Source organism: Madurella fahalii (genome assembly GCF_045866475.1).
Source record: "Madurella fahalii IFM 68171 DNA, scaffold_6, whole genome shotgun sequence".
NCBI classification, from domain to species: Eukaryota; Fungi; Ascomycota; class Sordariomycetes; order Sordariales; genus Madurella; species Madurella fahalii.
In genome coordinates, this window is record NW_027263976.1 from 2,785,544 (window position 1) to 2,809,983 (window position 24,440).

Genomic DNA, 24,440 nt, shown 5'->3' on the forward strand with positions numbered 1-24,440 from the left:
GAATCACCTTCATCTCGTCAGCAAGTCTACTGCCTCTACGTTTTTTTGATCGCCAAGGGACCAGAACCCTCCGTCTCCGTTTCTTTCGACGTATACCGAGCCCCCGTCGCGAGCTAGGCCGTCGTCGTCATCGTCGTCCTAGCCGAACCGTGTCAGTCTATTAATCCTGCGAACGTAAAAGTTGAAGGGGCAAAGAAAATATTTTGGAAGGGACGAATAACGACTCTCCTTTTCTGTCACGCCTATCAGAGGGACCCGGAAGGTATAGATAAGCGGGGGTTGCGCTCTTCGGGGACTTTGGTGTTGCTCGGGTCTTGGAGGCTCAGAAAGAGGGTAACTCTTTTTTTTGTGGCCTCTGACTGCGCTGCTGCTGCTGCCATCTATCTTAACTGCCTTATACTGGGTCGTTGTTCGCTCCCTTTGGCCCGCCGCTCGGCTCGAGGATGGGGGGTTTGGAACGGCCTGTACAATTCAGCAATCATCTTCTCGTCCACACTACATCCGTCCACACCAGCCCTGATTTGACATTGAAACTTGCTACCATTACTACCACCGCTTCTCTTATCAGCCTTGCACCTCGTTGGCTTCTCCACAAGGCCAGCGTGCTTTATCTCCCCGCCCTCCATGACCCATGAGATGCCGGTGATATCAGGGCACGACATGCGGCAATGCCCTCTTTGAGGGTTTGGGGGGAAAGGTTGCGGTAGAAACGGTGGGACGGCTGCTGGATAAGGAGAGAGTTGCTGGGGCCGGGGATTGTGGCGGACGAAAACCGGGGCTGCCTTGACTTGCGCTTTGAAACCTTTCCATGTCTTGTCTGCCTTTGCTTCCTTTCTCTTCGCTCTCGCTGGCTAGTCGGCTGCTATAGGTTTAGTATGGATGGGAAAGGGGGATATCAGATCAGGTCAGCCTCGAATTCTTGTTTTTTATTATTCTTTTTATGTGTAGGATTTCATGATTTTCCCATTTCTTTTCTGTCTTATCTTTGTCAATTTTTTTTCCCTCCTTTTTCTTTGTCTATGTTTTTCTCATGACTGCAGTGCACGATTTGTTCGGCTTGTTGAGGGTGAGGTCGATGGTGGCTAGCCGAGAGTAGCTAGCGGGTTGTGCTCGGCGGGGTGTCGACGGTATCTCCCGGACGACTTGCAAGGTATGGGAATGGGGTATGGGAAGGGATGTACGGGAACTGAGGCCTGCGGTCTCGGGAGCGTACATGGCCGTGTGTATGTTTATGTCATGGGTTGGAAAACGGTCATGGATGGATTAGGGCGGCGGGCTGCTCGGGCAGGTGATGCTTCTGACCGTGGTTGCGAGAGATATGTTCCTAGTCTTATTGCTAAAGTCTTCGGTCCTTGCTTTGCTTTTTCGCTTGCTTGAGTGTTCATGCCCGTCTATGAGTCACTCAGAGTCTCGGGTCTTGTGTTAAATGAACGGGAAAGAGAATGATCGGAGAGATACCCTGATTTCGGCTTGACACAACGACAGCAACGGGGAAGGGGTCTCGCTTAAGTATGCACCATTGACAATGAATAGAAATTCGGTTGCTGTGAGTATTAAACAAAAATGACCGCTAGTTATGAAGATTGGAAGAGAAGCATTCCCCACCAGTTCACGGCTGGCCGTGCTAGCCGTTTCCCAGGTTTCAGGAAGCTGGCAATTATCAAAAGCTTGTCTCTTCGGATTATAAGCAACTGTCTCCTAGGACTGTAGCCCTGGTATCTTGCCACGCGGAACCGTCGCAGCCTTAACCGTAGGTCAACGACACGGCAACAGCAATGGCCGCGAAACGGTCGAGGAAACGATGGGGCCCAGAAACTGAGATGGAGAATGCAGGAAGAAACGGGGGTGGGGGGAAGGGGATGATGGCCACATTTATGATAACAGAACTGCAAGCCAAACGAGGCAGCTGTCTTCAAGTAGCAAGACGGGCTCATCATTCAAGGCCCATCGCTGATGCCCTCCCATCGCTGTACCTACCAATTCCTATCCGCTCACTCTCAATCGCAATCCTCGCACTTTCCCCCTCCTCCCACAGTACACATCTTACCCCCTTCTTCCCCTCCCTTCTCTCCGGCCTTCCCTTCCCCCTCACCTTTTCTCACCTCCTCCCCCTCACCTTTCCCTTTTCCCTTCCCATAATCCCGATCAACATGGCCCAGATCCCTCCCCGGCTGAATCACATCCCGCACCCGCCTCTTCAGCTCCTTTGTCTCGGGGAACCCGCCGTCCACCTTGCGGTCCCACAGCACCGTCGCCGCCGTCGCCGGCCGGCGTTGCTGCTGCTGATCGCTGTCGGCAGTCACAGCAGTGCTCTCCTCTCCCGAAGCCGGGGTCGGGGCCGGGGCCGTGATCCCGACGACAAAGATGCCGCCTGTTGCGGGCTGGAGGGCAACCTCGCCTAGAGAGGTGGAGAAGGTTGACAGGAGCTCTTGGGCGTACTGTGGTGAGGTGTTAGTTATGAAAGGGGGGGGGTTGGGAGGGCGATGGTGGGTGGGAATTGTTTTGTTAGGGTAGCGAATGGATTGAAATTAAGGAGGGGTATTTGGGACTGGTAAGGGGAAGGAAAATATAGTATCAACAGTTGCTAACGAGCAAAGTAGATTGCTAACACTTACGTAGGCTGCTCGGAGCATCCACTTGCACTGAGTGCAGAACTGGATCGTGATGCGAGGGAGCCGCGGCCCCGCTGGTCCTCCTGTAATTTCGGCCATTGCAACTATAAAAGCCAAATTTTCTTCTTCTTTTTCTTGGGAGTTTGGCACTATCTCCGTCGGTGGACTGCTGCGTACTGTTCTGTGATACTGGGCTCAATTTGGATTCGCTGATGTTGTCCTGAAGATGAAACCGTCAAAAAGTTCGTGGTGCGTCATTTTGATCCCAGAAGGAGCACCGCCAAATCCTCTCAAAGTTCATATCACAGATCAACTGGGGCTCAAAACTTCTGGTCTGGATTTTTTTTTTGGGTCGCTAACAGTCACTAACGCTAGTAAACACAAACGCAGAGTGTAGTACGCGTCCTTAATTTGAAATCCTTTCTTCGTTCACCTCGCTCCTCATATCGTGAATCCATTCAAGGAACCCAAAGGGAAGACCCAATAAACCTATGTACAATAGAAGCGGGAAAAACGCGGGGCAGGGGGGTTGGCGGAGCCAAAATACAGCGCGGGGGTTAAGACAAGACAAAAGAGAAGAAACATTGAAGGAAGTAAAGGTATTACATGCTGAAGAGCTACTTAGCCCGCCTGCGATATCGCCAAAATAAAATAAAAAGGGTATGAGTAACAGCGTCATCATAGGAGGCCGTGCCGTCGTCCCGTCCGTTTCGCGACCTCCTCCTTCATGCCCTGGCGAACTCTTGGATGATCCGTCGTGGCGGCTGGTGCAGGATGATGCCCTCCTTTTTGTCCTCCCTCAATTGTCCGTTTTAGCCCTCCTGCCCATCATCCGTGCTCCGGTGCCAATATTGAACATTATTTTGGAGGTGTCGATATGGCGAGTCCAGCGACTCGTGTCCGTCTGCAGCGCCAGGACACTCCGGTGAGACACAGATCGATTCCGAGTTACGACGCGATCTCAAGGCTATGAGACGGCCCTCCGCTTCCGAGTCGAGCTCTCTTGCAGCGAGCACTACATGATTACGCAGCACCCGCCGTTCTGTGGCGGCGCGTACGGATCCTCCCCCTTGGGCACCGGGCCCCAGACGCTGGGTACCATGTAGTCCCTGGTGCTGTTGCAGTAGGCGATGATGCTGGCAAGCCCGGGTTAGCGGGGACGGTGTCACAAAAGCGACGCGGATCCGGGATCCGTCCTTACCTCTTCGAAGCCTGGCTTACGGGGATGCGTTCCCGGTCGAGATCCTCGCGTAGCCGTGCGTTCAGCTCCGTCAGCCGGCGGAGCTTGAGGTCGGCCATGCTCTGCTTGTTCTTCTTAATTTGCGACGGATCGCCGACATCGCGCGATGTGTATTGAGGCATTGTGATTGGGTTGACGGGGGCAGAGCGGGGATTGGAAGTCGCGGTTCCCGAAAGAGGCTACCAGGCTGTCTTCGGAATTTAAATGACGGCGGCGACGGCGGTGTTCCCTCGTCTGAGGTCCAGCTCAAGGGCGAGTAGGCTGCTGCTGCGGTCGGCTGGCGACGCTGCTCTCGCCTGCTCGCGAATAGGCGGTTGGAGCTCGTAACCAAGAGCCCGTGAATCGGCGGTGTCCGTGCTGCTGCTGCTGGATTGCTCATGATGGCGGGTTAGTCTGCCATTCGCGATAATCTCTTTTGAATTCTCAACGTGTCGGGCTCGTTCTCTTGTTCCCTCGTCCCCTCATTATTGCGAACCCGTGATTTCCTAGTCATTTCCATCCTCTTCCCCCTTTTGGGGCTAATTGGCTCGACGTGATTGCTCTCCCTGCCGGTCGCAGGGTGCGCAGGTTGCACCATTCGCTCCATCGCGGGAACACCGGAAGGACAGCGTCCAAAAACCAAGCGAATGCACTCACCTCAAAAGACAGTATCGGGCGCTAGAAGCCGCGTGTCAGGGCTGTCGAGGGATTCCGGAGACGCTGCGATTGACTGGTATGCGGTTGCCGATGGCCAGAGTCTTGGAATGGGCGGACGGGATTGGCGAGGCGTCGAGATGGGCAAAGCACGGGAAGGGGTGCCGAGTGAGCAGAGCAGGGCACCAAGTTCAGGAGCGGGCGTTCATGGTCCGTGCGTGCCCTGTCCTTCCCAGCCGGGCAGAAAAGAAAATGAGATGGCCAGGGGAGGTTAGATTGGGTCCGCTAGCAACGGACGGTCGGGATCGCCCATGGCTCTGAATTTTCCTGCTCTAGTAGGCAGAGACGGCTTCTATTCTCAAGGTAGCCGTGAGAGACTAACGTTAGGAAGTTTCTTAGTAGGTAATTAACTACTTTAGTCGGCCGTGCTGTCCGCCTCGCGCTCTGTGGCTCCAACATCGCGTCGGTCCCATGGAGTTTATGAATGATGTCTTGGTATTGACCGCCCTTCTGGATCGCGGCCGTTATCACGATTATCCATCCCATTTTCCTTTTCGCTCTTTTCCCTATCCCCCTTTTTCCCTTGGTTCTTTTTTATCTTTTTTTTTTTTTCTTACTTGCTTTTCTTACTTTCAAGGGATTTACGGTGGTAATAAGCAGCCGGCGTTTTGGAACCCCGACGAGCAGGGGCTTGCGCTTTCTGCTGTTGTTAATTACCGGCATAAGTGAACGCACCCTGCCTGAGAGACCTTAGCTAAGGTTTCTAGCTGCGTTGCAAAGCGCAACTATCTCTGGCACTGTGCCCTCTTACGCTAATTTTATGTGTATCCAAGCGACATAAATACGTCAATCTTGCTTTCCCAGCACTCACAGTAAGCACCTGGATGTTGCACAATATCTTTCTTGGCATCGATATCTGCTACGTCTCCACTTGCCGTACCCGTAACTTTGCAGGCAGTGCCCCGCTATGTGTTGGATGCCCCACCTCTTCCCACCGCTGGTGCCCTCAAAAACGCCTGCAAAACCTCAAGGAGCGAACTTCGCAACAGAGAAAAGACGAAGCGCCGAACTGGCATAGTACACGTTCTGAGGATTCAGGTAAACTATCTTCCGCAGCCAATTGATTCCACAATTCCAGCCATCTAAATAACCCAAAGGTCGACCGGATCGACCGGTAATTGACCTCTTATCACGTGACCTCTCCAATTTGCAGCCCACAGAAATTCAGAAACGGCACCTGCCTGGTCAGGGCTTCGCCAACACCGCATTCTCCACGAGGCGAGAAAACTCTGGACAGCGCCAGCCAAGCCGTCAGCAACCCCTCCACCGCTGCCTTGCGCTGCTCTTCAGAAATCCATTAGATCTCCTCGAGACCTGTCGCCGCGCAGAGGAGGTTGCCCATCATGGTAAGTTGTGACCGTGACGTTTTTGCCGTGGTTTCAAAGGCGCCACTCCGTGATCACCTCTCCCCGCCTTGCATCGTCACCCTCCGTGTCGCCAACGGACCGCCCGGCTCTTATTGTAGTGTGTCGACTAACGGTACCGCAGCCTCCCCCGCCGCATCAAAAACCCGAAAATGTCCTCAAGCGAGCACGCGAGCTCATCGGGGTCAATCAGGCCCCTGCGGCTTTGACTCTATTGCACGAGCATGTCACGTCGAAGCGGTCTCGCAATGTCCCCATCACGTCGCTGGAGCCGGTCATGGTTCTGTTGGTCGAGCTGGCAGTCGAGCAGAAGAAGGGAAAACTCGCCAAGGACGCCCTCTACCAGTACAAGAACATCGCTCAGAACACCAATGTTGGGACAATAGAGGTTGGTTTGGCTGCCTGGCGCCGGGGTTGCTGCCTTTTGCTGACCGAAACAGCTCGTCCTCAAAAAGTTCATCGAGCTGGCCGCCGAGAAGGTCACTGCCGCTCAACAAAAAGCCGACGAGGTTCAGTCTACTATTGAAGCCACGACGGCGACCGCCAGCGTCGACGACCTCGAAGCTAGCGAGACCCCGGAATCCATCCTCCTAGCCACCGTCTCCGGTGAGCAGTCTCGGGACCGTACCGACCGCGCCATTGTCACCCCCTGGCTGAAGTTCCTTTGGGAGGCTTACCGGACCGTCCTCGACATCCTGCGCAACAATGCCCGGCTGGAGCTGCTGTACCAGAGTACTGCTATGCAGGCGTTCGACTTCTGCCTCAAGTATACCCGGAAGACGGAGTTCCGCCGCCTCTGCGAGCTCCTTCGCAACCATGTGCAGACGGCCGCCAAATACTCGGCTCAGATGCACGCGATTAATCTGAGCGACCCGGATACCCTGCAGCGTCATCTGGAGACCCGCTTCCAGCAGCTGAACGTGGCCGTTGAGTTGGAGCTATGGCAGGAGGCTTTCCGCAGCGTCGAGGACATCCACACCCTACTCAACCTCAGCAAGCGGCCGCCCAAGAATATCATGATGGCCAACTACTACGAGAAGCTGACCCGCATCTTCCTCGTTGGGGAGAACTACCTCTTCCACGCCGCTGCCTGGTCGCGGTACTACAACCTACTGCGGCAGTCGGCTGCGCTCGTTGCTACCGGTCAGAGCAAGAAGGCCGATAACCCGCCTTCCAGCGAGGCTGATCTGCAAAGGGCCGCTACCTTTGTGATCCTTTCAGCGCTGTCCATCCCTGTCATCAGCACGACTCGATCCCGGGGCGCCATGGTTGACTTCGACGAGACCCGCAAGAACAAGAACTCGCGCCTGACACACCTCCTCGGCATGTCCCAAGCCCCGACGCGTGCCGGCCTGTTCCGTGATGCTTTGTCCAAGTCGCTTCTTCGCCGTGCCCGGCCTCAGATTCGGGATCTTTACAACATCCTCGAGGTCGATTTCCACCCTCTCTCCATTTGCCAGAAGATCTCGCCCATTCTCTCCCAGATTGGCGCCGACGAGGAGATGCAAAAGTACATTGTGCCGCTGCAGCAGGTCATCCTCACTCGGCTTTTCCAGCAGCTCTCTCAGGTGTACGAGACGGTCGACCTCGAGTTCGTCCAGAGCCTGGCGCAGTTCCCTGAACCGTTCCAGGTCACTCGCGCCATGATTGAGAAGTTCATCATGAACGGCAATAAGAAGGGCGACCTCGCGATCCGCATGGATCATGCCACCGGCGTTTTGGGCTTTGACGTTGATGTCTTTTCCTCGGCCAAGGCTGTACACGCTGGGTCTGCTGCCGGCTCCGCCGAGAGCGAGACCGGGTCCGTCCAGCGTCTTCAAAGCACCCCCTCGCAAATCGTGCGCTCCCAGCTCACCCGCCTGGCTGAGGTTCTCTACACAACTTGCCGCTACATTGATCCTTCGTTCAACGAGGCTCGGATCAAGGCTCGCGATGCCGCCCTCGCTCGTGCCAAGGCTGGCGCGGAAAAGGAACACCTCGAAATCCTCGCCAGAAAGGACATTATTCAGAAGCGCAAAGACAAGGCCTCGGAGGCTCAGGCTCAGCGAGAGAAGGAGAACGCAAGGAAGAAGATGCTGCAGGAGCAGGCCTTGCAACAGGCCGAGGCTCAACGGCTGGCCGAGGAGCAGAAGATCCGGGAGCAGAAGCGGATAGCCAACGAGCGGGAGCAGATCAAGAGGAAGGAAGTTGAGAATATGCTCAAGGACATGAAACTTGACGACCTGGAGGGTGAGGATCTCGATGCCCTGGACACCAACAAGATCCGCATGATCAAACTTCAGCAACTTGAACGGGAGAAGAACAGCATCGCCGAGAAGCTCCGCGTCACTGCCAAGCGCCTGGACCATCTTGAGCGCGCCTTCAGAAAGGAGGAAGCCAAGAAGCTGCCGGAGGACTATGCCAAACAGCGCGAGCGCGACCTGGCTGCCTACGAACTTATCAAGATCCAGACGCTGAAGGACGCCGAGGAGAAACACAAGCAGGATGTCGAGCTCAAGCACCGGTTGAGCCGTCTCATGCCTTTCTACGAGTCGTTCAGAGCGGATCTGCATGAGCGCCGGCGCGACATGTTTGAGAAGCGTCGCCGTGATGCCGAGCGTGAGCTAGAGAAGCAGGTCAACCTTCGGAGGAAGGAGTACCGCGAGAGGAAGCTCCGTGAGAAGCGAGAGCGCGAGGAGAAGGAGCGTGCTCTCCGGGAGGCCGAGGAGCGCGCGGCCAGGGAGAAGGAGGAGGAGAGAAAGAGGCAGGAAGCCCGCAAGGAGGAGCTTGCCAGGATCAGAGAGGAGAGGGAGAAGGAGCGTGAGAAGGCCAAGGAGGCACAGGCCCGGCAGCAGCAGCGCGAAGAGGAGGCCATGGCCCGGCGCAAGGCCGAGAGGGCTGTCGCGGCTGCGATCCCTACCCGGGAGCGTGCAGAGGCACCTGCGGCTGCGGCTGCTCCGGTCGCTGGCACTGGTGCCCCCCCTCGGCTCCAGCTTGCCGGAAACAAGCCCAGCTGGAGAGAGCGCGAGGCGGCAAAGGCCGCCGCAGGGCAGGGCACCTCGGACACTGCACCTCCTCCGGTGCGGGCTGCTGCCCCTCCTATGGAGCGCGCCGACTCCAACGACAGGCCAGCTGGCCCTCCCCGCCTCAATCTTATCAGCAACAAGGCCGGAACCAGCTGGCGCGACAAGGAAGCTGCCAAGGCCAGTGGTGGGAGTGCACCACCTCCGGAGCGGGCTGGCCCGCCGCCCAGAGTCGCGTCCGGCCGTGGTGTACCCATGGACCGGGTAGGATCAGGCCGGAGCGGCAGCGGCAGAGAGGGTGGTTCAGCGCCGGAGCCGCTCAAAGCTAGCGGCGCGCCCGGAAAGTACGTACCCAAGTTCCGGCGGGGCGAGAATGCTGGCAACTAGGATGGCCGGCTTAGAAACGAGGCATTTGGCACGGGTAGTCGTGGATTCGCCACTCGTTGATGGAAGTCTTGTTTTGGGAGTTTCCCTTTTTGCTTTGGGTCTAGGTTTCTCGCTCGTTACGCGGGTATGGGACGGCAAGCATGTAGAGTAGCATCACGTCTATCACGCCTTTGACGTAATAGGGGGACCCATGGGCAGTTGAGAATGGAAAAGGAGTGTTTTTTTTTATTCTCATGATGGATTTTACCCAGTTTGTTGCATCAGCCTTGATGGGCTTGGATGAGTACGATGAAGGGAAGGTTGCTAAACAAGCATTCCTTCAGGTCCTTTGATGGTTCGTAATGGATGATCTTGCTTGAAGGGCAGGAGTGAAGGTTCGTTTGTGTTCTTGTTTGTGGCATTGCCTTGGGGAGAAAACCTCACCTTTCTTACCCCATTTGTTGCACCCTCAACAGTCAACAGAAACAACACGCAATATCAAACCGCAACGGAAGCGCCGGAAATCAATATTCATCAGCAAAGCAAAGAAAAGCGGAAGGTCCTAAATGTAATTATCAGATCCCAACGTTGTCGAAGTGTGGTGCGATGGCATGGCACGCCCTTGAGCGTTGTAACCGAGCTCTGTTGTCTTGTCCGGTGTGGGAAGGGATCGGCGCCCGGGACGACCCTTCGTGCATCCATCGGAAGGTGCGGGACAGCCCTGGAGGTTCGAGACCGTTCGGCTAAGGAAAGTCAAGAGAGAGAGCCTGTGGGTTGGGTTCTTTGTTTGGCTTTTTTGTTTGATTCTTTCTGGTTCTGCGCATGCGGAGCGCCGATCCTTCCTGATGCTACTCTACTTACTCACTGTGCTGTTTGCTGAGGGATACTGCCTGAGTGTTGCTGCGTGTTGGGCAGCTGAGGTTGGAATGTTCTAAAGGAGGAGGCGCGGCTGATCTGGACATCGAAGTTTCAAGTGGTTTTTACGAGGTGTATTCTTGTATGGTCAAGTTTTGTTGATATTCATTCGGGAGGGCGGGATTGAAGGGAGCTGTCTGGTCTTCTCAAGCTGCGCCGGTGGTTGAGACGGCATGTTTGACCTTTTTTTTTTTTTTTCTTTCTTTTTTTTTTTTTTTTTACACGTATAGCCCAGTACAGTTACATGACGGCGGCAGGAGTTTGTCCGAGCAGCTGCCAGCACCAGTTGAGCTGAGGCGGCAACGGATTGCCGAGTCATCCCAGATGCTGCATGCGCGCTGCTGCTTCTCTCCTTTTAGATTCTCGGCGCGAAAAGCTCGTATGCACGGGCATGTGCCGTGAGGCTGCCGAGTGTTCCGTGATTCTGGTCCCGGGGATGGAACCCTGCCGTCGCTCCCGCTACGACTGTGACGATGACTGATGAGGATGGATGCGGCTGCGCTCTTTTTCCGAGTCAGTGAGGCGCGACGCGTGGAAATGACGAGGGGGCGGCTTTCGGTACAACAACGGCGCCTCGTGTGTTCCACTCATGGATGAGGGGCTTGCTGCTCGAATATTCCCACAAGCGAGCCTTGCTGAGCTGAGCTCGATTTTGTTTGGAGGATCGGGCCCGGTCTTAGCATCAATAGTCTATTCTGACCCTTATGCAACGCCGCGCCGACGCAGCGCGTCATGGGAGAGGAAGCTCGCTTCGGATGCCCGGCGATATACCGCAGTAAAAGACGCCTGTTCCCCTTTTCGAGGGTTGCACCAATCATAGTGTGCAGGGTGAAATTGGGCGCCTGCAAGTAGTAAGCGGCTCAGTGACTGGCTCGATGCAGGTGCGAAATCACCACGTCGTAGCGGGCGGACAGCCAACTCGGCACAATAGTTCCCTCAGGAGACCCGAAAGGGCCCAAGTGATCAGGACCCAATGTGCAGCACGGCTGAACACTATGACAAGCCCAGGACAATAAATATGCAAACTGCCTCAATATTATATGCGCGCACCCAGGACAGATCATGATGACGGACAAGCAAACGCCGCCTCGCATGAGAGGCCGTATATGCAACTGGACGACTCAGCTGCTCTGGAAGAATGCTAAGGTACAGCTGTGTAAGGTAGGGCGAACAGCGTGGTGCGGCGCCCCGGAATATCAAAAATCAGGGACGCAGAGCCCCGTGCGCTCCCGAGACCCCGGGATGATCGAGGGGATCCTGGATCCGGGCGGCTGGATCTCGCGTACGGGTAACAGCATAGGTGTGTAGACAATGCTGAGTGATAACATGTTGTCTATGGATGACAACCAACTGCACTGAGCCTGCCATGGTTTCCACAGACATTGGCCTCTTCTGGCAATTGAACTGCGAGAAACTGCGAGCGAAAAAGGAGGGGTTACGAGCTGGAAATTCGGGGTCCAAATATTCTCGTTCTGGCCAGAAGCTCAGTGGAGAGTGGAGACGCCGATGCGACATACACCAGCACACTATGTGTAGACCCCGGTCAATGCAGGTACACCCCGATTCTGTCAAATGACAGGGCATGCACGGTCGTTTCCTTTTCCCTTTTGGGCCATGATGTTTTTATTCCTCGCCTGATTCTTCCAATCTCCACACTCTGCTAAAGGCCCGAGCTGAGGACAGACACCCACCAAAGAAGCGTGGCAACCATGGCTCGATGTCTGCATGTCTCAGCCTCCCCCGCCAGCTCAGCAACCCCGAAGCGCGCGCGCAGTGAGCCGTGATGGGAGGCTGCCAAAGGGAACGCCCGCCATCCATGCCTTCTTCTCTGTTAGGCAGCGTCACGGTCTCACGGTCTCTCCTGTCATGGTCCGGCTCCTCCACGGGGCTGCTTCGCCGCCTCTCGCCGCCCAGCGTCTGCAGGTGCCTCCCAGGGGTATCCGAGCCGTTGCCAAAAACAGATGGCGTAGGGTTTCCGCATCGACACGGCATCATCAGGCCGACCTAGACCCCTAAGGCCAAGCTTCTCCGGCTCGACCCTGGTGCCATGGCATTGCTACGCTAACTCGATGAGCCCTTGGTCCAATAGTGTGTCGTTCGCCGTTGCTCTGAGAGTATGAGCAGCAGCTTGCATAAAGACTCGGGTTCCCCGGCGTTCGGCCGTCACCTCTTCTTTCTGCTCCTTAGGGTTCCCCTCCACGACGAGTGCAGATTCTTCTCCTTGTCGATCCGCTCGCTACTACCTGTCCCTTATCCACTGTACTGTAGCCCCAGGCTCCGGTCAGGCTCTCGTTTTCCCCCACCATGGCCGCGCTCAGGACCATGGCTGCCGCTGCCGCGGCGGCCGCCCTTGTCGGTCTCGTTCAGGCCACCGAGGTTCCCCTTCCTCCGTGCCTGGACCCCTTCCAGCCCTTTGTCTACTCGGGATGCTTCCGGGACACGGGGAACCCGCAGATCCTGCCCTACCGCAGCCCCGCGCCCACCGATGACATGACGGTCGACAAGTGCGTTTCCGAGTGCAAGGGTAATGGCTATCGGTATGCCGGTCTCGTCTACCACGGCGTGTGCTACTGCGGCCAGACAGTCAACGGTCCCCAGGTCGAGGAGTCCCAGTGCAACATGCCGTGCAACGGCAACTCGTCCCAGATCTGCGGCTCCGACAACATCTTCTCCATCTACCAGGATCCCACCTTCCAGCCCGTCGAGGACGTGACCATCGAGGACTACGACCCCCTTGGTTGCTGGACCGACGAGTCCAGCATGGGCCGCGCCCTGGTCTACCGTCAGGACCAACTCGACTCTGCTACCCTGACCACTGCCAAGTGCTTGCAGGCTTGCCGGGATGGCGGCTTCCCCTTTGCCGGTACCCAGTTTGGCGGTATGTCATGATAGACCAGCCCATGCAATGAACAGCACATCATCTAACATGAGGACAGGCGAGTGCTACTGCGGCGTCGTCATCGGAAACGACACATATGCTGCGGATGCCAGCGAATGCGACATGCCTTGCAACGGCGCAGCCGGCGAGAAGTGCGGTGGGCGGGGTCGCCTGAACCTGTTCGTCGCCGATGAGCTCCAGTCTCTGGAGCCGTGCGGCTACGAGCCGCCCGTCTCGAGCAGCTCCGTTCTGCCGCCGTCGTCGACCACGTCGACCAGCTCTTCGGCGTCCTCTACCTCGGACGTCGAGACCACCACTACCTGCAGCTCCGAGACCACCGAGACCACCGAGGCTCCCACTACCACGCCGACTCCCACCGACAGCAAGACGTCGTCGAGCACCACCACCTGTAGCTCCGAGACCACCGAGACCACCGAGACCACCGAGACTCCCACTACCACGCCGACCCCCACCGACAGCAAGACATCGTCGACCACGACGACCAGCAGCTCCGTTTGCGTGAGCACCACAGTCGTTCCGCCGACATGCGAGTGGAAATGCGGCAAGTGGTGTTCGTCGCCGCTGCCCGACTGGGACGATGTCAAGTCGTGCAAGGCTGCTTGGTCCAACTGCGCTCTGCAGGTCGCCTCGTGCTTCAAGCACGCCGGGTGGCCTGACGTGCTCGAATGCTTCGACTTCGGCGAGTGGTGCGGAGACATCTCGAAGCACTGCGACGGCAAGGGCGGCCACAAGAAGGTCGACTTCTGGGGCAAGAAGCCCCCCAGGGGCCCGCACAACCCCCCCAAGACGACCATCATCACCACGACGTGCGCCCCGCCTCAGTCGACCGTGACTGTCCCTCCCACCACCAGCAAGCCCGGTCACGGCTACACCACCACCACCAAGAAGCCCGCCACGACGACCTCATCGTCCAGCACCACCAAGTGCCCCGTCCCGACCCCCACCAACATCTGCATCCAACCAAGCAACCCGTCGTACGGCTACGGCCCCGGCAAGCCCGTTGGCGGCATCGAGATGCCCGTCGTGACGTGTAATGACCTGGCTGAGGACTGGCCCAACTACCCCTTCAAGGGCTACACCGAGACGGAAAGCAAGAAGTGCAAGCGCTACAAGCGTAACCAGTGCACCAATGCCTGCGCCGACGCCTGCAAGGAACAGTACGAGGACTGCCTCGACGTCTACGCAGAGGGCTGCAGGGAGAAGGGCAAGGGCGGCAGGGGCGGCAGTCGGGGCTGGGGCTGGCGCCGCGACGCCGAGGGTACCAGCGCGACCAAGAGCTTCTTTGAGTTTGCGCGCAGCGTCGAGAAGAGGACCTTCAAGTGGGGCTGGGACGACGACTTTGACGGCGCCAAGAACAAGTGCAAGGCCCAGTACCACGACTGCCTGAAGGTCAACCGCGGCGTGACGGGCGCCGGCAAGTGCAAGGACTTTGACAAGTGGTAATCCCATCTCTCTACAACGCTCTGCTGGGAAAGGAGAGAGGAGAAAGAGGAGGATCGATGAGGACATGACATCAAGGTACTTAATAGTGTATGGCCGGGATGAAGGGGAAAGGGGGGGTGAAAACGGATATCCGGATCGGACCACTGCATAAAAGATTACTGTAGCTTCTTACACTCCTTAGATGGTAAATATTAATATTTAGTGTTTAAACTTGTGGTTTCTGGTTGCGCATCTTTCAGAATGATATGCGGCTTTGTTGCGAAGTAGCTAAGAGGCAATGAGCGGCAAGGATTCTGCGGAGGGATGTAATTGACGCGATAATAGCAAGAGCGACAGCACGTCTTGAAGAACACCAATGACGCCGTGTATCTCTACTGACGGTATCACAAAACGGTGTTGCGCACTATTAAAAATATCAATGGAAGACGTTAGCCATCTATTGCCCGCAAATGCTATGTTTCACGAAAGCGCCGGTGCCGGGGTTTGAGTAGCCGAAAATGGCAGTCCACACCCCCTACAAGGATATCTTGGATGGTACTGTACATACTTTCAAAGTCAGCTGTACGCGTGCAAGTTCGCTCAACCCCGCTTAACAGGTAAGCAGTGTAACACCAAAGCGCTACTCAGAAGAAGCTTGGATCTGGGAGCCCGGCGCCTAGGAGCAAGAGAACAGGATACAAGGGAGAGGTTATTTTGATCGGCCGTGCTGCTGTTTTGCCTCCGAATACGCTGTGATTGATTGAGATAATTTGCCTTCATCCGCTTACTCCTATATGTAGCAAGATCTACTATTATCATGGGCTGTGCCGATTTGTCCAATCAATTCTTAAATACCATGCTTGAGATATAATGGCTAATAGCCCATCATGTGTTAGTTATTAGATCCGTAAAGTAATAGAGACCTCGGGCTTTGATTTACCCCAAGAATTCCAAGGGGACAGGCATACAATGAAGACTCGCAGGGGGCTATATCAATACCAAAGATCCTGCTAGACCCGACTTGAGACGATGGGCAGAATGGTGTCGGCGGAACTCACTGGCTCACTCCGATGGTACTGGCCGGGTGACTAGCTAACCGTGATGACTCCAGAACAATCATACCGTTTCCTCGAGAGCTACAATCAAACCACAGACCGAATATGCGCAGCATCTCGTCAGCATTTGGCCCCATGCCCTTTTGTGATTATGTTTCGGGTTAAACCGCGCGAAGAATCGGAGAAAAACGAGGATAGAAACCGGGCAGGAGGAATCGTCCCCCGCAGCTCTGGTACGTTCCATTAAACATATGCATCTTTGAGCGACTGCTCGCTAGGAGGTAGCCATTTTGATAGAATCTCGTCCCTACGTATCCCGTAAATGCAGACCAGTCATTTCCATCCCGCCTCGAGCGAACTTAAGGCTTTCCCGCCCAATCAGAAGCTTTATTCTCCTTCGCCCATGTCCTCTCCGCCTCGCTCCCATCTGATAGAAGTCAGCCTCGACTCAACTCAAGACGCAATATCGTCACTCACGCGGCGGCGGGATGAAACCGTTAATCTTCCACAGCTCCCTGGGCGTCTCATCGATATGAAACTCCCAGTCATACCCCTTGTCAGCCACATGGGGCTTGATGAGGTCGTCGAGCCGGTTGATCACACGCAGCTTACGCGCTCCATCATCTCCGAAGTGGACGGCGAGGTGGTCGACTGCAAACCGGATGAACGGCTTGTCAGGTGAGGGGTTCTTGCCGCCAACAAAAATGTTGGAGTGAGGCTGAGTGATGAACTGGACAACCACGTAAAAAGGGGGCAACCCGCCATTGGTGTAGAGGGTGGTGATATCAGCAGCGAGGGCCTGTTTGTCCTCGGGGGTCTTGAAGGTCCCTTCGGGGTGGAAAACCAGCCAGAGAGGCATCGCGGTAGAGATGATGTTGGTTGAGTAAAAGACTTTGGAGCTAGTTGCTGTCCAGTCCAAGGAAGACTGCGGGAAAAAAAAAGAACGAACAGCTTGAAGGACTTATACCTAAAATTTGCGCCTTTCCCTCCCAAGTTTCCCAACAGAATTGGCGATGTGTGGTGTTTCCCGAGATCACGAACCCTTTCGCCTCGGCTTGAAGCAGGGACCGACTCTTGAATAGTAATCACGCCGGCACAAGTGAAGCAAACGCGAACCCGGTATAAGCCCGGTACCGGCCTAAATGATTACGGCATGCAGATCCGATTCTTCGGCCTGTCATTCCCAGTGAGTCGCTGAATAAACCCGTCCTCAACCCCAACAGTTTCGGTCCTCCGGTGAGCACGTCTCGACAACGTGCATGCCACCCAGAACGAATTGCAAACTCGGGAAATTTAATTTTAGCAATGACCAAGTTGTCACTAATCATCTGGCGACCTCATAAGTGCCACGCCAACCCCACACAGGAGAATACAGGGCATGGTACATGAGCACGTAGTCATCGGCTTTCAAGGCAGATTGCAGCGGTCTGCTCTAACAGCCAGCAAGGCGTCCAAGTAAATATCCTGCAAAACCTTGGGCAGTCAGGTTATCCACTGGAGACGACCAACCAACAGCCTATCTGTCGAGAGCATGCAAGCTAGATTCGGGGTGAAGAATACGGCTTGAGAGATCAAATGTGACATTTCGCATTCTCCCGGCCATCTCCGGTGGTTTGCGAGAATTGGCATTTTACATCTTCCGAGCGTTCCTGCGCAAGACTAGGTAGGCTTGTCTGCTACCAGGTCAAAACAGTATCCCTATATGTGTCACTGGGCCAAGCTAGGTAGTCTCACTCGAATCCTCCACACTGTTTGTACCATTCGTGTCACAACTCTCCTGCTCCGGAGCAGTACTGTAGCAGCTAGGACGGTAGCTTCCGATTCTTCGACAGACTACTCAGCGTCCGGGCCAGCAAACCCTCTGGCAATTATTCGCCATCTTCGTCCAGCATCTCAGCGAGCCCTGCTTATACCAGCAAAATCCCTACCATCACAGCAACTCCTGAGGTCAAGGCGTCACGACTCCACGTTTCTTCCGTGAAGCCCGCCGTCGAGTCAGATCTCGGCAAAGCCAAGCTGCCTACTTATCAAGGAGTGGTTCGACGTACCCGGCAAGGGGAGGTGGCCGGTCATATTCGATAGCATCGACTTGGGGAGAATCAGACTAACGTACCCGCAGCCGTGCTCGAATCCTCTTTCTCCGTTTTAAAACCGGACATAAAAGGCTTTGAGTCCGGAGCGGCATCGGCATTATTTCCCGTCTCCGTTATCGTCTTGTGTTTTCGCTGGGTGTCTGTCCCGCGATCGCCTGCCGCACCCGGGTCATGCCGTACACACGAAATATGGACACTCGCAATCGCAAATATGCTCTTCCGCTGCGCTCGAAACCACCCACGGTTAAGGGTAATGGTGAGGTCGACTACGACCACCTCTGCATCATGGCCAGTCCTGTCATGTCGATCGTTCGTGAGCGCTACGCCCTTCCTCAATGTTAGCTCTCGCGCCGCCTACCGACCAAACTCGTCTCCGCGGGAGGCATCATTGCTTGGTGGTGGCATGACAGAGATTCTAAGCCGGTTTGGTAGGGGGAAGAAAAATAAATAAAAAAATAGTTCTCTTCCTATCTCGATTCTCTAAGAACATGCGCAGGTGTTTTCTAGAATCGCTTTAGGCAATCAGATTGAGTCGTAAAGTGCAAAATCGCTGCTGACTGTTGCAAATTGAACGGCGCATTCCCATTTCACAACAATACTCTTAGAGACTCAAGTACTAACCAGTTCGTGGCGAGACAAAAGGATGGGCGACCCAGGAATCGAACCTGGGTTTCTTCGGGATTGCATCGCCACAACGAAGCGTCCTGACCACTAGACTAGTCGCCCTTCTTGGATGGAAATTGCCGGCCGGATCTTGGCTTGTTGTGTGTGCGCAAGTGGGCTGTCTGTGGATGTGGATGGAGTGCTTCACAGATCCGCTTGCAGGTGGGTTGGTCGCCGAGCCGGCAGAATCTCTTCGCATTGAATGGGCAGTTATGCGGGTGCCTGTCCCGTTGATTGGTCCTTCTGTGACGATTGCCGGTCCCGCAACGCTGTAATGAGATGGAAGATTTCTGGGTTGGCTGGTTGTGTATTATCCTACTATGGCTTTGTACCTTTACTCTGGCCTCATCCCGGTCCAATGCGCGCCCCAAGGCTGAGCTGAGTTGTCTGAGCTGAACAGGGCGACAAGATGGGAGATGAGCAGAACGGCATTGCCAGCAACGAGACGAACAAGTTGGCGCGACACTGACACGGCGGGAACCATCGTCTCCTCCTCCCTCGGGATCATCCCCTAGATCTCCAACTTGTAAAGCAGATACCCCCAACGCCCTCGCTAATGCAATTTCGGTTTTCTTGTTTTCTTTCTCAAAACACATAGCGCGCCCGCCTTCATTGCAGGAGCTCCTCGCAAGTCCAATCCTCGTAGCTACGGTACACCATTAGCCGCCAGCCGGAAACAGCTAGCCAAGAGCAACCACTTACTATCCATCCGGCAGGTACCGGCGCACGATAAGGGGAATCTTCTTCTCCCTAAGCTCCTTGATGGCGATCTGCAGCGGATCCGTCTCGCCCTCGAGGTCGACCAAGACCGGGGCGTTCATGCTGCCGATTCATCAGAACTCGTTCCTCGCTCCGTCGGGCGGCACAACCCACCTGATCTGCAGCGCCCTCGTTCCCAGGATGCGTGCCTTCTCGTACTTTGTCATGAAGGGCGTGGTTGTGCGCTGGTCGTTGGGGATCTTCTTGTCCTTGTGCGACTTGTCGTTGCCCTTGCCGTGGTTGGCGGCCGCGTTGGGGTCGCCAGAGGGGACTATCTGGTCCTCAGGATTCTCGCCCTCGTGTTCCGGCGCACGCGCCGCCTCGTCCTCATCGGCGGGCTCGGGCTCGGGCTCGTAATACTCATCGGGGTCCTCATCGAAGGCGGGCTCGTCGCCGCTGCGAAGAGTTAGAGGCGACTCTCTATGCGGCAGAGCATTTACGAAGCTTACAGGGGCTCGCGGTCGTCGTCAGCGTAATCAGACATTATTCTAGGTCAGGTGCGGCAGTGGGATTTTCGTGGATGAAGGATGCGTTCGGGATGCGCCACGGTTGACAAGACCGGCCGAGATGCAAATTGCTTTGTTGAAGCGGACCGCTAACGCTGCGAAAGCCCTGGACACGGCCGATGGAGGGACAATAAAAAATTTGAGTGGGGCCCTCCACCACCGCAAGCGAGGCTGACAAAACACAGCCTTGCGTTGCAGGGGTGGGCTTATCAGTTGCCTGCCGGGAGTTTAATGCGCCCACAAAAATTTGGGAATATCGGTCTGTGAACGGGAACCCGGATTGAAGCTTTTACGAGCTCACACCTTCGCTTCTCGCTCTGGTGCATTCTTCCCCCGCCCGCCAGAGCCATGAAGCGAAAGGCCACAGACGACGTGGGCGGTCCGCCTGAAGGCCCGTCCAAGCGCCAGCAACTCGTTCTCCTCCAAGCACAATCAAAAGACCCCAACACTCCCCCAGCATCAGCTCCGCCGTCGGCCAACTCAACAACCACCTCGATCCACGATGACGGCGACGACGGCGACGGCTACGGCAGCGGCCACAATGATGCAGATGACACCGCCACCACCACCACCACTACCGCAATCCACCCGACCGGCACCCAGACCCCGGCCGCAACCTCGGTCGCCTCGTCGCGGCGCACGCGCAAGTTCCCGTCGGACCTCAAGACCATCAAATGCACCTACCCCAACTGCCCCAAGACGTTCAACCGGCCCGCGCGGCTGGCCGCGCACCTGCGCTCGCACACCAACGACCGCCCGCACAGGTGCCCCTACGCGGGCTGCGGCAAGACGTACCTGGAGGAGAAGCACCTGGCGCAGCACGTCAAGGGCTCGCACACGCACGAGCGGCGGTACGCGTGCGGCGAGCCGGGCTGCGGCAAGGCCTTCGTCACGGCCACGCGCCTCCGCCGCCACGCCGCCGTCCACGAGGGCGCCGAGCGCTTCCGCTGCCGCGGCTACCCCGGCTGCAGCCTCTCCTTCCGCAAGCACCAGACGCTGCAGCGCCACGTCCGTGTCGCCCACCTGGGCCTGGCCGCCTTTGTCTGTACCGTGGCCGGGGACGGCGGGTGCAGCGCCGGGTTCGATACCGCCGGGGCGCTGAGGAGGCATGTGGAGAGGGAGCATGGCGAGCTGAAGTTCTGGTGTGAGGAGTGCGGGAAGGGAGGGGACGGGGATGGGGATGGGGATGGGGAAGAAGGAGAAGGAGGGCCAGGAGGGGGAGGAGAAGGGGGCGACGGGAGCAGGAGGAGGGTCGGGTTTACGACGCTGCTGCTGCTCCAGGCCCACATGCGCAAGGAGCATGTTAACTGCGTGTTTTGCGACGTCAGGTGTGGGAGTCTAGCGGATTTAGAGAGGCATGTGGATATGTACCATTCCGGGACGACAGTGGAGGATCGGAAGACGGTCGAGTGCACGTGGGAAGGTTGTGGGAAGAAGTTTACGAGGGTATCAAACCTCAACACGCACATCAGGACGGCGCATGAGGGTGTGCGGTTCGTCTGCGGGCAGGTGAATACCTATGAGACGGAGGACATCGCCGACTGGAACTGGAGTGAGGAAGGCTGTGGGGCTAGCTTTGTGAGCAGGTTGAAGCTAGAGGAACACGTCCGGTATGTGCACCTCGGGAGGAAACGGCCGCCGAGGCTCTTCACCGTGCAATCGGCCCTGCCGGGCGAGACGGACGAGATGTCGGCCGCCGTGCCGACCAGGACTATCCCGTGCTCGGTTAAGGGCTGCCCGGCCAAATTTATCCGCCACCATGACCTCGAAAAGCATCTGCGGAACGAACATTATGATGGGTACCAAGACCAGGAAGAGGCCATCGATCCACGCCTGCAGGAGCCAGCTGAGATGGCCGCGGCTGACGACCAGTTCTGGATTGAGTCGGCGACGCCTCTGGAAGACGAGCAACCCGACTTTGACACCGAGTGGGCTGAGATGCGGAGGCTGATTGACCTTGAGGCGTTGGGCGAATGAAAAAGCTAGATCCAAACAAGTTTTGGTTGAATGACTGTTGTGTATCGATACCCTGAGCTTTTTTAATGAGCAGTTTACGAAATACACCCAAGAAGGAGGACAGTGAATCCGACGGGTTCCGAAACGTCACACTCCCTTTCTTATCATGAGTCGCGGGTAAGAATCAGCAGACCGGGCTGTGTTCCACTGGTATTGTAAATATACAATGGTTCACAGCGATCATCGCTTCGTCAACCCAATCAGGGCAACCAGCGAGCAGAGTGGCACATCTCGAGTATGTATGTACTAGAGCCTTGAGCTTATGCGCAAACCAGCGTCCTTTAGCCTCGCAGACCCTCGCGACAAAAGGTATGGTACGGAGCCACGAAACACTGGCTTAGCCATTGCTTGACTGGGCCTTATGTACATAGTGGCGGTAGCCGGCGAACCGGAACGAACAAGCAGGTGTTGCATTTGCCATTCCGGTGTCGCCGGGCGGGACATGAGTAGCAGAGCGTCATATATGTAGGCTAACCGCCGCGGTGCCTGCAACGAGCGTTCAACGCTATAAAGCTCTGATAGAGGTATATCTTATTCTCGTTCCCTTCACAGCCTACTCTCCCTCCCAGGCTCATCCACAATCGCCCCGCTCATCATATACATACCCTGCGGTGCCGGCGGCGGCGGTCCCCTCGCGCCATACAAAACCGCCTCCCTCCCGCCCTTCGTGCCCCACCAGGCCACGCCAATCGCCGCCCTCTCCACATCCATCTCCCCGCTCACCAAGACATCCCAGAACCGCCTCTTGGCCACCTCCCTCAACCGCCTGTCCTCGATCTCATTCACCGCCGCCGCCGCAAGCGTCATCCACTCCTCAAAGATCCCCAGCTGCAAAAACGGCAGCGAATCAATCAGCGTCAGGACCAACGTGCTCTGCTCGGACAGGGGCTCCTGTCCTTGGCCGGCCCCGCCCGCACCGGCCTGCGAGGGCGAAGCCGGCAACGGCTGCCTCGCGGCCGACACCGCCCTGAACCTCACCATCTCCAACAGCGTCTCGGCCAGCTGCGGGTGGCTCTCGGCGACGGGGAAGGGCGGCGAGACGATCTGCATGACCGTCTTGAACGCCAGCCGGAACTGTCGCGGGGAGATGTGCGCCGGGAAGGACGAGAAGAGGGCGTCGGCGTAGAAGGGCACGAGGTCGGCCGTCAGGGGCGCGTTGTGCGGGCAGGAGAGGGCCGCAAGGACGGCGCTGTGGGCGGATTCGAAGAGCTCGACCATCCGCGGGGATAAGGGGCCTGTGTGGGTTGCGGGGGAGGTGAGGTAGGCTATGGCTGGTTGGACGATCAAGGCGTCGCAGGCTTCGACGGGGAGGTTGAGCGGGAGGTGTTCGGCCACGTTGAGGTAGAAGAGGTCGAGCGTGCGGTGGAGGGGATGGCGAGGGATGGAGCCTGCTGTGGGGGGCCGGAGTTCTTGGAGGAAGGCGGCGGCGGCGTCGCCGTAGCGGGAGAGGTTGTCGAGCGAGGTGAGGTAGGTGAAGGAGTAGACTTGGAAGGCGTCGCTGCCGTTGCGCGAGGAGATGAAGTAGAGGTTTCGGAGGGTGTGGAGGGTTTTGGTGGCTACCACTGGGGCCACTGCGTGCTTTCTGAGATGGCGGTCGAGCAGACTGCGTGCGACGACGGCTTGGAGGACTGCGACGATAGCGTACATGGTCTTCTTGAGAAACTGCCATAGAGCTGGCCACGTGCTCTGGAGTGTTTCCTGGGTGAGGAAGATGTCCTCTTCTGAGCTCTCAAGCTCGGACAGCTTGTTGGCCTGCCAATGTCGTAGCAGCCTGCTTGTAAACGTCATCAAATCATCCTGTAGCTGCAGTACCACGCCTGAATCTCGCGCGTGCTGGGCAGCATGGGCCAGTAACCTCGATAGCGGCCCCAGCCCGGAGATGAGCGGCTTCTGCTCGAGCCGTCTGAGATGCAGGAAGGAAGGGGAGTTCTCAGTCCACATGAACTTTTCGTCGGACTGTTGCACGTCTTGGTCGATTGTGGCGACGAAGATGCCATCCTCCAACCCTTCCCTAGAAAGCATTGCCCTTGCCGCAACTGGCACAAGTGCGTCGCAATCCAGGGCGGCGCGTGATGAATCGGAGAGTAGCGGGAAGGCATAGTTGAGCGCCAGAGCCACGGGGGCGGCTGGGGCGGGGGGTTCGGGCTCCCTGATCTGAAGGGCGAGGTTCGTGGCTGTTACGACAGCTTGTTCGACGGTCGAGCGCATGCCGCTGCTGAGGGATTGCCGATGGCCGCTCTCCATGCCCATCAGAACGCCGCTGAATACCAAGAGATGCTGCCACCGGCCCGACTGTTCGTCAGCGCCCTTTAGAACTGCTGCCGCCCACGCATCGCTGCCCAGGCCGCTGCCTGCGCGCTGGCCGCCCTTGTTTTTGGCATTTTCTATCTCGTTCCGGCGCACATGGATGGCGGCCGTGTTGTAGATGCTGATGATGCGGTAGCATGCGCGCATGCCGTCCCTGCGGCCCCATATCGCTGGGGCTGTGAGAAGTTGGGATGTGAGGAGCGAGAGGTTCAGCGGGTTCGAGAGGTTCGTGAGTAATGTTGTGGTCGTCCCGTAGATCTGCTCGGTTCGCGCATCGTCGTGCACATCCTGGTAGAGTTGCAGGACTGTCGTGAGGAGCCGATCGATCGACATGATGGGTGGATGGCGCTATGTCATCAGCCCGATGGCCCGTATCACGGCGGCTCTGTTTCTTGCAAGGGCGATTAATTGGTCGTATTCTGGAGGGATGTCCTGGGCGTCTTAAGAGTCGATCGCATGCGCGTCGGCACAAGGCAAAGAAGGGCGGCGCCAGTGCCGAGGTACGGATTATATGCATTTAACAGGTGT

The 24,440-nt window shown here is 56.8% G+C and overlaps 8 protein-coding genes and 1 non-coding gene across 9 annotated transcripts; 3 read left to right on the top strand and 6 right to left on the bottom strand.

The window, feature by feature from the left end:
- Window positions 1-1,997: 1,997 nt before the first annotated feature.
- MFIFM68171_10859 (uncharacterized protein) lies at window positions 1,998-2,711 on the bottom strand (the record flags this gene model as incomplete). The annotated part of the gene is made up of 2 exons (XM_071066278.1): window positions 1,998-2,438; window positions 2,616-2,711. The coding sequence occupies 2 exons, from the start codon at window positions 2,709-2,711 to the stop codon at window positions 1,998-2,000; spliced, it is 537 nt and encodes a 178-aa protein (XP_070922379.1).
- Window positions 2,712-3,627: 916 nt separating this feature from the next.
- Window positions 3,628-3,974, bottom strand: GNG1 (Guanine nucleotide-binding protein subunit gamma; the record flags this gene model as incomplete). The annotated part of the gene is made up of 2 exons (XM_071066279.1): window positions 3,628-3,748; window positions 3,814-3,974. 2 exons carry the CDS (start codon window positions 3,972-3,974, stop codon window positions 3,628-3,630), a joined length of 282 nt encoding a protein of 93 aa, XP_070922380.1.
- A 1,914-nt stretch (window positions 3,975-5,888) lies between these two features.
- On the top strand, window positions 5,889-9,298 carry TIF32 (eukaryotic translation initiation factor 3 subunit A; the record flags this gene model as incomplete). Its single annotated transcript, XM_071066280.1, has 3 exons — window positions 5,889-5,978; window positions 6,034-6,297; window positions 6,350-9,298. The coding sequence occupies 3 exons, from the start codon at window positions 5,889-5,891 to the stop codon at window positions 9,296-9,298; spliced, it is 3,303 nt and encodes a 1,100-aa protein (XP_070922381.1).
- A 3,198-nt stretch (window positions 9,299-12,496) lies between these two features.
- On the top strand, window positions 12,497-14,534 carry MFIFM68171_10862 (uncharacterized protein; the record flags this gene model as incomplete). The annotated part of the gene is made up of 2 exons (XM_071066281.1): window positions 12,497-13,070; window positions 13,129-14,534. The coding sequence occupies 2 exons, from the start codon at window positions 12,497-12,499 to the stop codon at window positions 14,532-14,534; spliced, it is 1,980 nt and encodes a 659-aa protein (XP_070922382.1).
- A 1,393-nt stretch (window positions 14,535-15,927) lies between these two features.
- Window positions 15,928-16,427, bottom strand: MFIFM68171_10863 (uncharacterized protein; the record flags this gene model as incomplete). The annotated part of the gene is made up of 2 exons (XM_071066282.1): window positions 15,928-15,995; window positions 16,046-16,427. 2 exons carry the CDS (start codon window positions 16,425-16,427, stop codon window positions 15,928-15,930), a joined length of 450 nt encoding a protein of 149 aa, XP_070922383.1.
- Window positions 16,428-18,305: 1,878 nt separating this feature from the next.
- Window positions 18,306-18,387, bottom strand: MFIFM68171_t174. Its single transcript is given in 2 exon segments — window positions 18,306-18,340; window positions 18,351-18,387. It is a non-coding gene; the product is annotated as a tRNA-His (tRNA).
- Window positions 18,388-18,933: 546 nt separating this feature from the next.
- RPO26 (subunit common to RNA polymerases I, II, and III) lies at window positions 18,934-19,567 on the bottom strand (the record flags this gene model as incomplete). The annotated part of the gene is made up of 4 exons (XM_071066283.1): window positions 18,934-18,970; window positions 19,027-19,146; window positions 19,198-19,479; window positions 19,533-19,567. The coding sequence occupies 4 exons, from the start codon at window positions 19,565-19,567 to the stop codon at window positions 18,934-18,936; spliced, it is 474 nt and encodes a 157-aa protein (XP_070922384.1).
- Window positions 19,568-19,937: 370 nt separating this feature from the next.
- MFIFM68171_10865 (uncharacterized protein) lies at window positions 19,938-21,566 on the top strand (the record flags this gene model as incomplete). Its single annotated transcript, XM_071066284.1, has 1 exon — window positions 19,938-21,566. One exon carries the CDS (start codon window positions 19,938-19,940, stop codon window positions 21,564-21,566), a length of 1,629 nt encoding a protein of 542 aa, XP_070922385.1.
- Window positions 21,567-22,151: 585 nt separating this feature from the next.
- On the bottom strand, window positions 22,152-24,245 carry MFIFM68171_10866 (uncharacterized protein; the record flags this gene model as incomplete). Its single annotated transcript, XM_071066285.1, has 1 exon — window positions 22,152-24,245. One exon carries the CDS (start codon window positions 24,243-24,245, stop codon window positions 22,152-22,154), a length of 2,094 nt encoding a protein of 697 aa, XP_070922386.1.
- Window positions 24,246-24,440: the final 195 nt, after the last annotated feature.